Consider the following 15,262-nt stretch of genomic DNA (forward strand, 5'->3'; position numbering starts at 1 on the left):
TGTTTGACACTAGTGGCGCAGGCCCCAGCACCATTACGAGTTTCTAATTTGGATCACATTTTCTATCTGAACTCCATCCGTGCAGAGCATCTTCAAATTCTGAATTGATCTTGAATGACAATCCATGCTCTTGCATGCTCTCATTGGTCCCCACTTTTTTTTGGCCAAGTTGCTACATTCAGACTCTTCCATTGTATTTCTTGAGATTCATGAGAGAACAAAAAGGAAAAGAAAACAAAAATACTTGTTGAAGTCATGCATGCATCCAGTAGGAGGTTGAAAAGCATCAAATTATCATTATTTGTGCAAGGAGCAATTGAACTAATTGAATTTCCTCGCCATATATTGAAACTAATGCAGCTGAATTCTGTGTTCATCAGATACATCATGGTTCCGTGTATTTTACCTGAGTACCACAAATTTATCCACATATATAAATGAATGAACATGTTAGAGCAGTCCAACTGTACAATTGTTTGTTGCTATGAGCAGTACATAAAGCCAATGGACCTCAGATAGAAAGCATGCAGCAAAAACCCAGTACACAACTCTGAGAACCAGAAGTAATCATCAATTTGAAGCATAAAACTATGCTCAAGTCAATTCTTGGATCCTTATTTCTCCAGCTTCTGGTATAGATCAGATAGAGCACGATAGAGAAGAGCTGCTGCAGGTGGCCTTGGCATAGATCCAAGAAGGATATCTGATGCCTTGACTGAACCACCATAAAAACGGGAATTTTCAGAAGTTCGTGTAGTGACTATGTTTCCATTGAGCGCACAACCTACAAATGCACCTGCAATACATTTATCTTGAAGGTCATGCAAGGAAAAGCCAGAATATCAACAATTATAATAAAGTGGCAGAGGTGGTGCCGGTGATGGTACTACATGCTTGGCAGTATGAGATGCCATATCTTATTACCACCAACAGTACAAAACCAAATGCAATTCTCATAAAAGGGTAACGAATAAAGTGGCATTTGTTTGTGTAACTTTACAAGTGTCCTTTTTGATGAGAAAAAAAGAGCCAGATTAACAGTAGAATGCTTGTAATTTGCAGGTTAGCGGCATCTGCAGAGGGAACACCAAGCTATCTAGCAATATGATCATAGTTTAAAGCTTCATCCATAACTCCACAACCAAAACTGGAACTTTTTGGTTTCCCTATCGACTCAAAGGCCGATGTTGGAGTTTTGGCACAAACTTGTTTTCAAGCTAAAATTATTAGGCATATGGTGCCATTGCTTCGAAGAAAAATTTTCTCAAGACTAAGCTTGAATATTGCTAGTTTTTCAAATATTTAAAAGCATTGGGATGTTGGGATCCAAAAAACCTAGATAAGTGAACTTCCTGCCATAGTCTTTAGCTATCTACAGCTTAAACCACATAGACCTTTAAATTCTTATTTGTTAACTTCTTGTCAAACAATGTAACACTAAAATTAAACATGAATATTGATTTATTTTCTGAATATGTACATACATGTGTACACATACATCTCATATAGACATACAATACCATAATACTCAATGGCCCTGAACAATACAATATACTTTGAAATGTAACCTATTTTGAAATGAGGCTCTTGCCACTACAGAGTCTAAGGAGGCTCAGATGTACACAGCTTTATCCTCGCATACAGAGACCGTTTTTATGTTCTAGACTCATGACAACCACGCCACAATGGAGCAATCTTACCATTTCACCAAGGCCCACCCTCACCGATTTTGTTTCCTAAACTCATCTATATTTTATCCTTCATTTTCCAAGCTTCTTTCATATATTTGTCATTTTCTTTTTGGCTGAAACTAGATGTAAGCTACCAAACCATCAAAAGGGGTTAACAGTCAAGAAGAGGGTGTAAGACAGAGTAAGACATAAAGAGAGTGAGGGAGAGCAGAGTGAACAGCTGGACCAATTGGAAGCTGCAGCAACAATGGGTTGCCAAACTGGGTTTGTCTGTACAAGGGTTGCTTTTTTTCTTTTTCTTCTCTTTTTTTTTTTTGGGTAGGGTGCGGAAGATGAGAATGGAGGCGTAGCATCAGGGCCATGCATGAGGGCAAGAAGGCAGACAATCAAAAAGGTGGAGTAGGACAGATAGACAACAGGAGGGGAGAGGAGAGTGAACTACTTGCCCAGTTAGGGTTTGTCTGCTTGCAGGGTGACAGAGACAAGGTGGCACCAAGGTGGAGGAAAAAAAGGCAGGGCCAAGCTCTAGATAGGCTGGGCATGAAATAACTTTGGTCCTTGAGTTTAAGTCGGGCTTAGGCCCATTAGCAGTCCTATTCAACTACTAGTCATAGGACAAATATAATCCTACAAAATGTTTTGACAACCCTTCACACCCCAAAGAAGAAGAAAATTACAAGCATTAAGTTTCTTCAATTATGATGCACCATAAATCCCCCAGTGCAAGACTGCTTTGATTACTTCTCCATGTTTAAACAAGCTGATAAATCTGCTCTGCGAACCAATGTTCATGATACTACTGCTACAAATGCTCGTGTACGCTCTTGCACAGAACTTGATCTGGCTGTCAAAATTACATAAGTCATCAGTTCCCCCTATCTTTGGTGAATACATCTGAGTCCCACCAAATCACAGCCAAATTACCATGACTGAGCTTTTGTCATGCTTGATTCCATCTCGATCTTCAGAAATTTCCTGAATGACTTCTTTTACAAGCTCATTAATTTTTCTTGACAAGAAGTTTTAGGTATTCAAAATAAACTATAACTAAACAGCCCCATTTTTGCACCTGAAACATGATAAATGTGGTTATATAATTGACGCATCAAATGCTACAAAGTCTTTTTTCATTAAAATCGTGACAACGATGATTGCATTCGGTTACTTGCTGCTCTTGCTGGATGCACTAGACAGTACCTCATCACAGGTGTTGCCTAGTGCAGTTTATATCGTGAAGACCCACACATACAGCACCTCAATAAATAAAAGACATTTGTACAATGCTTGATTGATTCATAAAAGAGTATCATTATAATATATCAGTACATTAAAATTGTTGCCAAAAAATGCTACTTGTAGTAACATGATCCTGATTAGCTAGATGGTTAAACTCAAAGTATAACTTGGCTATTTTAATAAAACCATACCCAATAAGCTTTCTCCAATACAATCAGGTTATCATTAAAAACATCAAACATCAGAACAACCATAAAATATATGCCCAAAAATATCTATTGCCCATGTCTTTCCTTGTAAGCTATTGCTTTTGTTTGTATTTGGTTGCAGGACGGCAAAACGTGGGATAGCTATTCCTATTCCAAAGCCTTCTCATCAATGATCCTGAATTCTGTTTGATTACCTTATGATGGAATAAGTCAGCAATGAAAAATCAGGTGAATTAAATTCCCCCACTCTCTTCAGGAATAACCATTCAACCCCAAACACCGCCACCCCACCACACCCTCCTTGAAGAATAGTTTATCCCCATTTTCATGGGATAAAGCCCTTTGACTAGAAAAGCCAATCTCAGAATAACCCAGAATTGGCAAATGATTAAGCTAGAACAGGGGCCATTGCACCCTTATTTCCCAACCAATATAGCCTTAATGCAGATGAACAATGATAAACTTAGTACATTTCACACTACATAGAGTGGTGTTTACATGCCAAAGCTCAATTGACTTAAGTTTACCTAAATGCTTATGAATAAGGGTTAATCATCATTTCACCACCCCATATAATGCTCAATTTTTTTTCACACCTCCCATCATCACAACAGGGATACCTCTCACCATTCCATAATACTAATGTACTTCAAAGAATTTATGTCCCACTTCACAAGCACGTACTCCAAATATTACATCAGCCTTTTCAGAATATGTGATAATGTACCAATAAGTGCAGCCTACATTACTAACTTATTAGAAACATATCTCAAAATTAATCACTAGACATCATTCATTTTCTCTCTTTTTTATGGTACTCTCACCATTCCATAATACCAACGAACTTCAAACAATTTATGTCCTAGTTCACAAGCACGTACTCCAAATATTACATCAGCTCTTTCAGAATATGTGATAATGTACCAATAAATGCAGCCCACATTAATAACTTATTTGAAATATATCTCAAAATGAATCACTAGATGTCATTAATTTTCTCTCTTTTTTTGGTGGTCTGTTTGCCTTCCAGCAAAGTACATGCAATAACAACTAATATCTATATTAAATATATTTACAGGAAAGAACATCGAGAGATTGTTAACAATGATCATGATTATAGCCTTTAGGAATTTTATAGAAGAATATAACACCTAGATAACATCTAAGTTTCACCATATTTAATTCATTGAGATCATTTTCTCAATACATCATTCGACACACTACTTACTAGTCCAAAAGTGTGGATGCTTAAGGCAAGTGCGAGAACAATTAAGCAGCTACATAAAGTGACTCGTACTTTCATGGATTTAATCTCATGTCAGTGGAAGAAATATAATGAAATCAAGGATAATGATATTATCTTATATTATTTTAAAAGTAAATATTTGTTTGGATGAAGGCATACCCTTACTGCAGCTGTACGTGTAGCATGCAGCATAACCACCATCACCTGCACGTAAATCAGCCTCAGCTGTCCGTCCAACAATGCCAGCAGCTGCACTGATGCCAGCCCCTACTGACAAATGTGTATTTCCACCAAAGGTTTTAACAGCATCTTTGGTCCTCAGCACAATTATGAAGTCAGTTAACTCCCCCCCTGCCTGTGAAACAATCATAGCACAAGCATATCATAGATGGTCCTTGTTAGCATCAATAATATATTTCACATATCATTGTACAGATAAGCAGAGATTATAAAAACCTGAGCTCCCCATCCAACACCAAATGAAGAAATAGCAGAGGGAGGAGACCAGGAACCATCCTCTCTTCGAGCAATGACCAGCCCAGTCCCAATCTTGTAAGTGACCATTAATCCAACCTTTACGATAGTAAGTATTGCAAGGCCTTTTGCTTGATTTAGAATAGCATCTGGGATGGACTTCTCAGGCCTCAGTGAACCCACCTGAGCAATAACATATTACATCTTGTAAGTTTTCTTTTGAAGCCATAAGGTGGTGATACATTTCCACAAGAGTAGTCTGTATGATGCTTAATTTCTAGTAGATGCCACAAAAAGACAATCCATTTCCAAGAGCTCTAAAACATGGAAGAGGAACATATTGTGAAGGACTTGGTTTTCCAATAACACTGCGAGAGCTTGCAGGAGAGGAAGATGATGTCATGAAAACTCACGTTTAAAATGACATGACATTCTTCTTGTGATGGCCATGAATTAGAGATGCTGCAACATGCTTTCTGTCTCTTAACTTAATTAAATTTTCTGGGCAGTAAGATGGACTGAAATCAGAGATGAAGCTGGATTGAGTAGTGTGATGATCCTGAGGCAACTCAATTGTTGAGCCAATGGGTAGCATTTGGCAGTGTTTGAAAAAATAACATGTAAAACTACATCATATTCTATTGTTAACTTGAGAAGCCAAAGATACTAGAATTTAGGGGATGATGGGGGATTATAGGTGGAAGTCAATGAGCCATGCTCCATGTGCTGAGTAACAATTCACGTGGCCACCTCTTAAATGTAAAAAGGCAAAGTATCCAAAAAGGAAACAGGTGTCTGGGTACTCCCATGAGGCAAATGGCAATTTCCACAAGCTAAGCAATATAGGATGGGTGCTTAAGCAAATAAAATCATAAATGGTGCAGTGACATGAGAAAGTAAGGTTTACCTTGCTATAGCCACGAATTGTATTAGCTGCCTTGTAAATCTCATACTCCATTGTACGCCCCCATGGGAAATTTAACCACGATCTCAGTGTGCTGAGATCTGTCAAGTCATGGGTTGGAAGCTGTGAAGCACGACTCACCTGATCCATTAAGTAAGGCTGAACAGACTCTAGCCGGACACAACAGACATCACAGACACGTTGGGGTTCTGCAGTTCTAAACTTTGGAGGCAACAAGCTCCTGCCTTTTGAACATTCACTGCAAAATATCCCACCACAAAACCGGCAATGATGCCGAGAACACATGATCGGATGAAAACGTATGTTACAAAGCATGCATGCGGTTGCAACACTGTCAGCCAACCACTTAGGAGGTTCTCTTTCAAGAAGTTCCTGTGCACTCCCAAAATTGGCCTCTGTGAGAGTGTGGGCCATTTCTTTCCAAGCATCTTCAAGGAGGTGTGTTGATAACCAAGACATCCTGCAATTCTGTAGCTCACCTGGGTTGAGTGTTCTCAGTTTGCCCTGGGCCACAAGAAGCATCTCCGAAACCACATCCCACAAGGTCATCTCCTTGTCTTCTGTGATAAACTGGTCCCAACTGATTTCCCCTTCAGGGAAGTATCCACCGTTGGAACTGAAACCCCTATGCCATTCCTCATGGTCACTTTCTGTCATGGGTGGGACAGAAACAGGTATCCAAATGCCAGTTTCTTCATAAAGTGGGGACTCATAATAGAAGTATTTGCCTGATTTCTGGTCTACAGGATCTCTAGTAGCATCAGTACTACAATTAGAATCTTGAACCAGTTCTGGACTCTGGGGTTTGTCGCACATTGGAGGCAAATTACTGTTGCCATGCTCCATTGAACCAGGAATCTAATTTTAACATCCATAAGGTTAAAACCCAAGTCATAAATAACAAGTGAAGCTTGTTTGAAATTTTAATTCTGAAACCATAGCAGAAAATCCTTTTCAAGTAAGTATTAAGATATTTCTAATTCCATCAATCATTCGTCATGACATAAGTAGGGAATACTTTGCTTGGTAACTACAATACTCGTTTGTGTAAAAGTGAAAAATGAATGTGTTAAGGATAATGAAATTTAATAAACGATTCTGGGGATTGAGCTTCTCATAGTTACTGAGATTTATCTCTCCAGCTGGCTAATCCCTAAACTCCTAGAGATCACAAGAACTTCTTAATCACTAACTGCAAATTTTGTGGAAAATATGTGAAGAGATGAACCTTGAAAATTTTTATAGGTAGTTGTTTTTAATTGGACATTATTTTGGATGGAAGCAGGCAAGCGGTATTGAGAACTGCCGCAACTAAGCACCAAAAAAATGTACACCGGTTGCAATTGACAGCACCAACAGGTAATTTAGTTTTCCAAGAATCTTCTGAAAAAGTGGAGAGTGTTCAATTAGGAAAAAATGAAATCAGCAATTGAGGGAAAAAAGAGGATATATCCATGAGTCAACCATAATATTTGCCAGCACAAGTATCTTCCATCTCAATACGGACAATAAATTGGAGAAGCCCTAAAACTTCCTGAGGTGCAATCGACGGAAAACTAATAAAAGATCTAACCTTTAGACTACGAGATTTGATTTCCAATACAAAAGATTCAATCTTTCCAAGAACTGAATAAATAACTACCAAAGGAATTAAAATTCAGAGCAACGACCAAAAATACAATATAGTTCCATAAATAAATAGAAAGAGTAATCCATATGAAGGGAAAGGCATCATCACCTGGGGGGACGAAGGGGGATTCTCCAACCCTCGTCCAGGAAGAACAGAAACCCTAGACTCCGTCGCTTCCGACGGCTCAAGAAACCCGTCGATCTCCGACGCCCCAGGCTCATCGCTCTCGATCACGGGGTAGAGCTTCTTGGTCTCCGCCATCGGGCCGCGACGCTATTCGAAGATCGAGAGCTCCTCCCTCAAAGGAGATCGGCCATGGACGGGGGAGAGAGAAGATAACACGGAATTCGAAGGGGATTCCGGTAGCGAGGGGAATCCAGAAGAGTTCCGGCTGCCGAAGAAAACTAGACGAAGCCAAACGGGGACGCCAATAAAAGAAATGAACGATAGAAGAAATAGCAAAAATATCAAACCCCACGCGTCCAAAGGCTTCAAGGAGCCGCCAACCTTGGAGAGTTGAGTCCGGCAAGGTACCCGCCAAGAAACCCGTTTCGAGGTACGCTTGCCTACGGCGCTCGTCGCCCAGCTGGAAACAGGCCAGGTTGAGCCGGGCGACATCTCTATCCGAGCCGGCTCGAACTTTTTTTTAGACTTTGGATCGGACTTAGATCCAAAAATAATTAAAATTTTTGAATGTGAGCCCGATCCAAACTCAATTGGGCCAGACCGAATTACCTATTTAGGCCAAAAACTAGGCTGCTCTAAACCTTCCAAAAACCGTTTGAGTGACACCTAAAATAAATTAATTATAGTTCAATATTCTGCTGCCAACTTAAGGTTAATATAAAACAAATGAAATATCCAACCAATCAGCTATACTCTGGAGCTCATTAATCCACTAGCCCAATGAACCTATTGGAGACTTGGAGTAGTGAACAGGCCCATTTTGGAATGAGCCTAAATAATCGAACTGGGCTAGATTCCGACCTGAATTCAGGCTCGAGCTTGGGCCGCTCAGGCCGAGCCAATATCTACCCAAGCTCGGCCCGAAAAATAAATGGGCTTCGTAATTAAACCCAAACTCAGCCTAGAATTTTTCAGGTCTAGCCCGTGGCCCGACCTAAAGTTGACCTGGCCTGATGGGCTTTAAGCCAGCCCTAGTAACTCCTTAGAAATTTCTGCAGGTTGGAGCTCTGGTAGGTGAACCAACCAAATCCCTGAACCGGACCCTATGGAGTAAATAGGTCAATCGTAGACCAAAAACCACTTTAGGCAAGTTAGGGTGTGTTATTTACCACATTGTTGTGTGTTACTGATTTCCAGCTTTTTGATGTTGTTTGATGGTGTACTTTGTTTAAGATATACCAATAGGTAGCTGGGGATGTGCACGGGCCGGGCCGAGCCGGTTTGTAATTAAATCCGAAACCGAATCTATTTAAATTAGTTTTCTAAAACTGAATCAGAAATTAAAATCGAACCAACTATTTACAGCAACTGCTTAAAACCGATCCGAAAACTTCAATTAAGTTCGGTCCAAAAAATACTACACTAATTAGGGACAGCACTGGCACTTTCATAGTCGAGCAAATGAAAAATTCTTAGCATGGATATTTTTGAATGATGTGTAATAAGATCTCTTGGATACAAGAACCAGAATTGAAAAGTTGTGAATACAATGAGATCTTATATTTATGACCGTCGACTTATAAAGCCGAACTAACAAGATTGGCTCAAGGATGTAAACCAAGATTCGGAGAGGACATGAGCTGCACTCAAACAGATTTTATAGCCCAGCAAAATCAAAATGAGCTCGGCTCGGCAAGAAACTCCAGCTTCAATCAAACTTCATCGATCAACCAGAATATATCTTGTTAGGTAATTAGAAACCAAAAGATTATGCCGAGCTGCATCGTAGCCTCCGATAGAAACTTTTACTCAATCAGCGTTCTATATTAGCCTTTGTGGGATTAATTTGTTGGAAGTTTCCTGGAGGTTTTCTGCTCTTTCTTTCCTCTTTTGAGCTCCTCTTTCAGGTAAGCACTTTTTCTTCTCTCTCCCCTTTATATGTAATTTATTTCATTATCTTAATGAATTGTGATTGGGTTCTGCCCAATTTACTTCTCAAAAATCAGTGTTCTGTTCAGATGTCTGTCGAACAAGCCATGTGACCTTTCACTTCAGCTTAGAAGCTTAAAACATTTCAATTTAAAATGTATTCAAATTTGATTTCACTGTGAAACAGAAAGAAAAGAAAAGCCTGCATTTCATTAAGCAAATGACAGCAGCAAATTGCTTTAATGATCAGTCGTTCATTTATTTTAGCCAGCAAAGGCTGTTTCCAAACCCTCTTTCTCAAATTCCGTTCATGAATTCATATTGTTTTAAATACTCAATTTATCTTATCAATCCTCAGCTATGACTACATCATCCTATTGCAGGGTCATAACACTGACTAATCATCTTGCGTGAGCTGCGCATCATTTTGCAGCAAAGTCTTTTAGGATCGCTGATCTGTTGGTGGTATGTCACTAATCATTTTGGACATGACCTTCAGGATAAATCATATGCCAATGCATTAGGCCCCATTGGTGGGATCCTCAACATAGCGAGGTCAAAATTCATATAGTTCTAGATTTCATATTCCAGTTCTAAAATTATGAGGTGTTAAAATCAATCGATCAAATCCAGAATAAGATTATATATCGTCATAACCTTCCAAAATAATATATTACATAATAATATACTATACATCAAATTCATACATCATGAATAATACCACTCAAAAGTCATGAATATAATAATTTAATGATTACTAATAAATTTAGAAAAAGTGATACATTACTTACCTTGCAAACGCAATCCGACTAACATATCCAATTAATTTCGAAGATCCTTCTTAGAGCCTAATATCCAAAAATTATATTTTTCATTAAATTTTCATCACAATTATAAAAACTTTAAATTCCAACACCTTTATAGGACAGACCAAGCGGGAGTACCGACATCCTGATCGGTTCGATCAAAGTGCAATTTATCAAATCATACTCGGACTAGGACACAGATGGTTCAACAAAAATCGAGGCAAATCTAACAGTATTTGGCAGGGGCCGAGGTGGGGTTGACATGTTGCCCGACAACCTTAGATCAGAACCCTTCCTCAAGGTCAATTCAAAATCACTGTGAAGAGTCCCTATTGGATCCAACTACCCTAGAGAGAGAGTAGGAAGAAAAAATTCAGTAGAGAGAGAATCTCAATTCGAGTTCAATCAGGGGTCTAGGTTTGGTTGTCAATGCACAATCAACCTAGATGAATTAACATGTCTAATCATAAATCAAAAGAGAGAAACTTTGTAGAAAGAAAAAAAAAAGGCAAAAAATAAGAAAGAAGGAGAGAGAAGAGAGAGGAGAGAGAAAGAAGAGAGAGACTGCTCACTTCTTTTTCTCCAAAATAGGGGATCCGTCCCCCTCCTTCTCGTCGATCGGATCCAGGGGCGGCCGCGGCGGCCAACCCCAATGGCGGCAGGAGGTGGCAAGGTAGGCTCGACCAACCTCGGCATCTTATGGCGGTGAACATGGGTTGACGGTGAGCGAAAATGGCCGAAATAGGGCTCCCCTATTTTGGCAATTTCTACAATTTGTCGACCCAAAGCGAGGCAAACAAACTTCCACATCATGAGAGGGAAAAGGAGAAGAGAGGAGCACCATACCTTAGTCTGGTGAGGTTTTGACAGCTCTCTCTCTCTCCGGCGACAAGTCAAGGAAGAAGAAGAAGAACTGAAGATGAGTTGGGGTTCGGAGCCTCAACCTTGGATGGACTCAAAGAGGGAGGAGCAGCTCTAAATAGAGGTGGAGAAAAGCTGGAATCTGGCCCTTGGTTGGATTCCTTCTGATGAGGTCGGGAGGAAGAAAACTCTCGTCACATGTGTTGGGCACGCATGGCCCCCTTTCTTTTTTCTTTTTTTTGGGGGCCGAAACATAGTTCTGGGCCGATCAAACGGAGCTGGCCTGATTTGGTTTCAGGCTTAAAAGGCCTGAGTATTACAATAATCCTAATAAACCATAAACTTTATGAAACAATCACCATAAAAGTTGAAGATATAGTATTTTATGCCAGAATTATATCCTCTTTGTTATTATATTACAATAGTTTCTTATTTTTTTGGATAGTTTATAAGTTGTTGAATATTTCTTTTGAATACTTAAAAAGTAGTCCTTCAACGCATTTCCAAGAAGAAAACAATTAGAAAGAAACAAAACATAAATATTTCTCAGCAATTAAACGTGCAGTTTAAGTTACTGATAAAAATTGTTCTTTTGAGACAACTATTAATAAGAATCATAAGAGTGGTTTTGTATAAGTTATGACTAATGTAAAGATCGAGTGGCCATACTATATTAGAATTATCATCATTTTTGGAATTTTAAAGATTAATAGTATGGAAGATGATCCAGTTCTATGTAAAGATAAAAATTTCAGAGTGTTCTGATAATAAACAATTATATGATACATTACTTTTGGCTTATCCTTCATCTTGTTGGGTTGTGCTAGTTTGTAATTGTAGACTGTGAGAGTGATCATCGATAATTTTACTCATGAGAAGTAACTATCGTTGCATAGATGGAAACATTATTTCTCCAACCACCAACAACATCCAATAATGGCATTATTGCATGCAGGGGAAACTGAAACACAAGTTTATCAACTTATCTGGCTGTCAGAGGAGAAATAAAGCAGTCTGAACTTGTCAGTTGCAGCCTGTCTGATTTGAATGGATTGCAATAAAGAAGAGAATCATGAATACTTATTCAGTCCTATTCCGATGGATGATGTATCATGGCATGATAATGAAGGCTCTCTACTTTCTTACCTGTTTGATTCTCCTTCTTGGAAAAATTTGAGCCAATACTGGTGAAAGATTTCTATGACATGAAAAGGATGCCAAAGGTCTCTCCATTTCTTATGCTGCGCAAAATGAGTAAATAACGCGCCTAATTTTTACAAGACTCATCGAGCAAGCTGCAGGTATTTCGAGATCAAAGCGATCATCCAGAAAAATGAAACAAAAACTGGTATGTAGGACCCGAATGGAGTTCTAAAAAATTCATCGAGCATATTTCTCCAGATAGCTGGACACAAGCTTTAAACTTAAAATTAGATCTCAAATTCCTTGTAACTTTGGAAGGATAGTGGGACCCGATCAGGAACAAAAGTCGGACACTTTGCACCCAACATTTCACCAAATCAGCTTGGCCAAGAGGTGTATAGAATGGTGGTGAATGACCAAAGAATAGTCAATACAAATGTCACGAACGGGCCTATCAGGCAACTTAAATTTCAGAATTGAAAGAATTAAACTTTGATAACAATAAAATTTACGATGTCAGAGAATCTAAGATGCAACTACTTTTCCTTACTGCCATCACAGAGAATCCATAGCCTGCATCAGCATTCCACCTCAGATGGAGCAAGACATTCAGGAGGATCCTGAAGACCGCTACGATCTCCTCTTTTCTGGAGGAAATTCTTGGCTTCCAGCTACTCCAAGAACCCCTTTTCGATGATAACTCGGTGCCCGCTATCTTGAAGTCAATCAATCCGTAAATATCATGAAGCAGAAGTGAAGAAGACCCAACTCAAATCTGGGATTTCTGATTCCCACTATCTGAGAGATAGTGTAAGATGGCATCCCGCGTATCCTCGAAAACAGGAGCGACCTCCAAGAACTTCATCACCTTCCGAAGCTCCCTATCCCCAAGATCATTGATGAAAGGGGCCACCGGGACTGCATTCTCCGGGTGGAACGCATAGGCATTCGGGTTATCATCCACAATGACCACCCGATCCAAATCTCTCCCCATCACCGACAGATCCTTCACAAACTTCCCCTCCATTTCCTTGCAGGAATCCCTGTACAGGCGGTGGGATATGATCTGCCCTCCGGGGTCGAGGTGGTCGAGCACGAGGGAGGCGTACTCCCTGAGCCCCGCGGTGAAGACGACGACCTCGAAGGCCTTGGCGGCCTCTTCGAGCAGCTCGTCAACCCCCGGGCGCTTCAAAACGTAGAAGGTGAGGACCTGGCCATCGATTACGGGGTGGACGGTGAAGTCGTACCTCTCGGGAGGGGGGTCGGTCTTGGCATGGACCAGGGTCTCGTCGAGGTCCAGAATGACCGTCTTTCTTCCCGGGCAGGAGGGCGGGGGAAGGGGTATAGGGGCGGCGGGAGGTGTCGGGTCGTCGTGGGGGACGGTCTTTAGGCGGCGGAAGCCGTGCTTGCGGGATTTGGGGGTTCCAAGGATGCCCAAGCAGGAGAAGATCTTGATGAGGCGGCGGCGGCAGGAGCGGAGGGAGCGGTCGATCGACGCGGCCACGGCCGAGGGGGTGGCGATGAGGGACTTCAGGGGGGAGGGCTTCTTGCGGCGGCGGCGGCGGGCGGATTTGGGGGTGGTGGACTCGGAGAATTTCGTGGGGGTTTTGGAGACCATTCTCGAAACTTGTTCTTCTTCGAGGGAGAAATGGGGTGCCCGGGGGGGGGGGGGAGAGGAGGAGATTGGCACTATTACTCGTTTTGAGGGGAGATGGACGCAACGGTCATGGAGGGTTCGGAAATTTGAATTTCGCTTGGTTGCAACGGTCGGGAGAAAACACGCCCCCCATTTTATCGCATTTCTGGAAATTACTTACTGGCATAAGCTGGCCTCCGGAAATATAGAGAAGAATTGGCCGTTTTGTACATTTGAACGTTGTGATAACCTTTATGTCTGGTGGTCAAAGGTGTCAACTCGTGCCCCTATATGATCCAACGAATCGCAAGTGAATAAGCCACTGGTGCTAGCAAAACTGCACCCTGATACACGATAGCCAATGTGGCACTTTTTCTTCCTTCTTTTGAGGAGAGCCCTGCTAGAAAAGATAATTATGAGTTTGCTTCTCTGGATGTTGATGCCACCCAAGTGTATGATTGATGCTAAAACAATGATTTGTGCAATAGATGCATTAGAAATTATTATTCATTTCATCTCACTATTCATTCATCTCAAGATAATTTTGACAAGTTTGGAAGAAAAAAAAATTATTAGTTCGCGCTAGTCTGCGAACTTGGAAGCTAATCAGCCAAGCATATCCCATCTATGCTTGTTGATAGTCACAACGCTGATTGTTATGTAGAGGAGGTGCTGCCTTTGAATCCCTCCGAGCTCTTCCTGGGTCATGCACAGGTAATATTGTGCTGGATCCCCAGATGGTAATCTTAATGTGGCCAATTTACCCTCTTTTGCAATCAGTTTCGCTACAGCACTATGGGGCGCAGATAGCCAAAATCTTTTTTAGAACTCTTTCAAGTAGTTGTTGGATACGTTCTTCCAGTTTTCTTTGATTCTGTAAATCTATAAGGCTTCATATAATTTAGAAAATACTAGTTTTCTCGAAGCCTCTTGTTCATATCAATGCTCATTCATAAATAGCTTCCGCAACTTCGTTGGAGAGATCAATGGAAACTCATAAAAGCGGTTTGTGAATAAGTGATTGTCTGATAATGAGCAAGGAATATCCGTCTTTCTTCCATCCTTAGCGCATCCGTATCTGCTTTATCAAAGAACCGCTTCTTCATGCGCATATTTCTTCCCTAACGAGGCGAACCAACCGCCGCTATATGTTTAACGCAAGCAAGTCGCCTACTCATATTTAAAAGTCGCAGAAAGTTTTTTTTCTAGTTATTTAAATAGTGGGTCTAAAAGAATTTGAAAGCGCGCGAGTCAGCGCCGTTATCGGTTGGCAGTTTTGTTTGCGCAATGCCAAGAAGTCCCAAAGCCATAATGTCTCAAAACGAAGAGGCTATAGAGAAACTTTACTGT

General features: G+C 40.6%; 2 protein-coding genes across 5 annotated transcripts; both read right to left on the reverse strand.

The window, feature by feature from the left end:
• Positions 1–316: 316 nt before the first annotated feature.
• On the reverse strand, positions 317–11,241 carry LOC103707375 (uncharacterized). Of its 4 annotated transcripts, XR_005512962.3 has the most exons (6): positions 7,520–7,950; positions 5,764–6,639; positions 4,839–5,039; positions 4,542–4,737; positions 2,616–2,760; positions 2,250–2,535 (listed from the first exon to the last, which is right to left on the reverse strand). XR_005512962.3 is itself a non-coding variant. In XM_039129205.3 (5 exons), exons 2-5 carry the CDS (start codon positions 6,625–6,627, stop codon positions 615–617), a joined length of 1,443 nt encoding a protein of 480 aa, XP_038985133.2. In that variant the 5' UTR covers positions 6,628–6,639; positions 11,119–11,241; the 3' UTR covers positions 317–614. The 4 variants fall into 4 exon arrangements, 3 of the variants coding, with proteins under 3 accessions (XP_038985133.2, XP_008790050.2, XP_038985132.2); XM_039129205.3 differs by lacking the exons at positions 2,250–2,535; positions 2,616–2,760; positions 7,520–7,950 and adding exons at positions 317–796; positions 11,119–11,241; XM_008791828.5 differs by lacking the exons at positions 2,250–2,535; positions 2,616–2,760 and adding an exon at positions 317–796 and having other exon boundaries at positions 7,520–7,986.
• A 709-nt stretch (positions 11,242–11,950) lies between these two features.
• On the reverse strand, positions 11,951–13,937 carry LOC103707394 (Haloacid dehalogenase-like hydrolase (HAD) superfamily protein). Its single transcript, XM_008791854.5, has one exon. It carries the CDS (start codon positions 13,892–13,894, stop codon positions 13,046–13,048), a length of 849 nt encoding a protein of 282 aa, XP_008790076.4. The 5' UTR covers positions 13,895–13,937; the 3' UTR covers positions 11,951–13,045.
• Positions 13,938–15,262: the final 1,325 nt, after the last annotated feature.

The sequence above is a fragment of the Phoenix dactylifera genome, chromosome 5 (assembly GCF_051530095.1).
Source record: "Phoenix dactylifera cultivar Ajwa chromosome 5, Ajwa_hap1_PhDact_Kaust_v1.1, whole genome shotgun sequence".
Taxonomy (NCBI): Eukaryota; Viridiplantae; Streptophyta; class Magnoliopsida; order Arecales; family Arecaceae; genus Phoenix; species Phoenix dactylifera.